Raw genomic sequence first — 1,096 nt, forward strand, 5'->3', positions numbered from 1 at the left:
TATTTTTTTTATATATATAGAACCAAGAGAGAACAAAAATTTCTATTATCAAGGCAAATGTACAACTATATAATACTGAAATTTCAACAAAGATTCATGACTGGTACCATAAAATGTCCTCTCAGATATAACAGCAAAGGAAACATTTTAAAGTACATTTCAAAAATCGCTCCCTACTCTTTTTTTTTCCCCCCTCTAAGGAGTGGTATTTTTAGTCAATTTTTCCTTCTCCTTTTCTTTCTTGTCTCTCTTTCTGAGTTGAAAGAGAAAAAAAAAAATAAATTAATGGCATTTCAGAATCACAAATTGCTGCTTATAGCTTTACATAAAAACATTTGCTCCCAAATCAAACACCGTTAACCCCCCCAAACAAAAGAGAACATCCTATAAAAACCTAATTTTTTTTGATTTCTTGAAACACAACCGGTGTCCCACACATTGAGTTCTTAACAATAGAACATATAAATAAAAAGGCAGTGTTTTCATGTAAAATAAAAAGTACATAAATAAATACTAAAAAAAAAAAAAAAGGAATTAATTTGTCTTTTTAAGATTTTTTTTTTTATAAAAACATATTTAAAAAGGATCCTTTAATAAAAGCATCCAATGTCCTCTTAAAAAAAGATCTCCCTCGAGTGTCTTAACTCCCACTGAGTGCCAGTGTCTCTGAATCACCATCTTCTACTTGAAGGCTTCGGGGATGTGTCCCATCTGTGACTGCATACTCGTGGGAGGGCTGGAGATGCCCTCGGACCAGTCGGACACGTTGGAGTGAGGAGAGGAGCTGGACCACTGGTCCGGCGACTCCGGAGAGGGCGTTAGGAAAGGGTGGTCGGGCACCTGGAGCTGGTGGCTGGGGGTGTTGTCCAAGGGGGAGGAATAACTGTGCTGGGAAGGCGGAGTTAGAAACTGCGTGGTGGTCATGGGCTGGGCGAGGGAGGAGGGCAGAGAGGTGGGCAGCAGCTGGGAATCTTGGGGCAGGATGGTGTGCACTGCCATGGCGCTGCTGCTGACGGGCTGCAGGTCGGGCTGGCTCAGCTCGGTACCGAGGAAGTTGGGGGCGATGTGGCTGCCAGTGCTGGAGCTGGGGTTGTGG

The 1,096-nt window shown here is 42.3% G+C and overlaps 1 protein-coding gene across 1 annotated transcript in view; it reads right to left on the bottom strand.

The window, feature by feature from the left end:
- Nucleotides 1-681: 681 nt before the first annotated feature.
- The window catches only part of LOC103780674 (neurogenic locus notch homolog protein 1-like), a gene marked incomplete at its 5' end in the record, with an annotated part of 3,066 nt that continues 2,651 nt past the window's right edge, over nt 682-1,096 (bottom strand). Inside the window, 1 exon segment of the mRNA XM_008948363.1 lies at nt 682-1,084. Coding sequence (XP_008946611.1) covers nt 682-1,084 — 403 coding nt within the window.

Source organism: Merops nubicus, unplaced genomic scaffold (assembly GCF_000691845.1).
Source record: "Merops nubicus isolate BGI_N331 unplaced genomic scaffold, ASM69184v1 scaffold40439, whole genome shotgun sequence".
NCBI classification, from domain to species: Eukaryota; Metazoa; Chordata; class Aves; order Coraciiformes; family Meropidae; genus Merops; species Merops nubicus.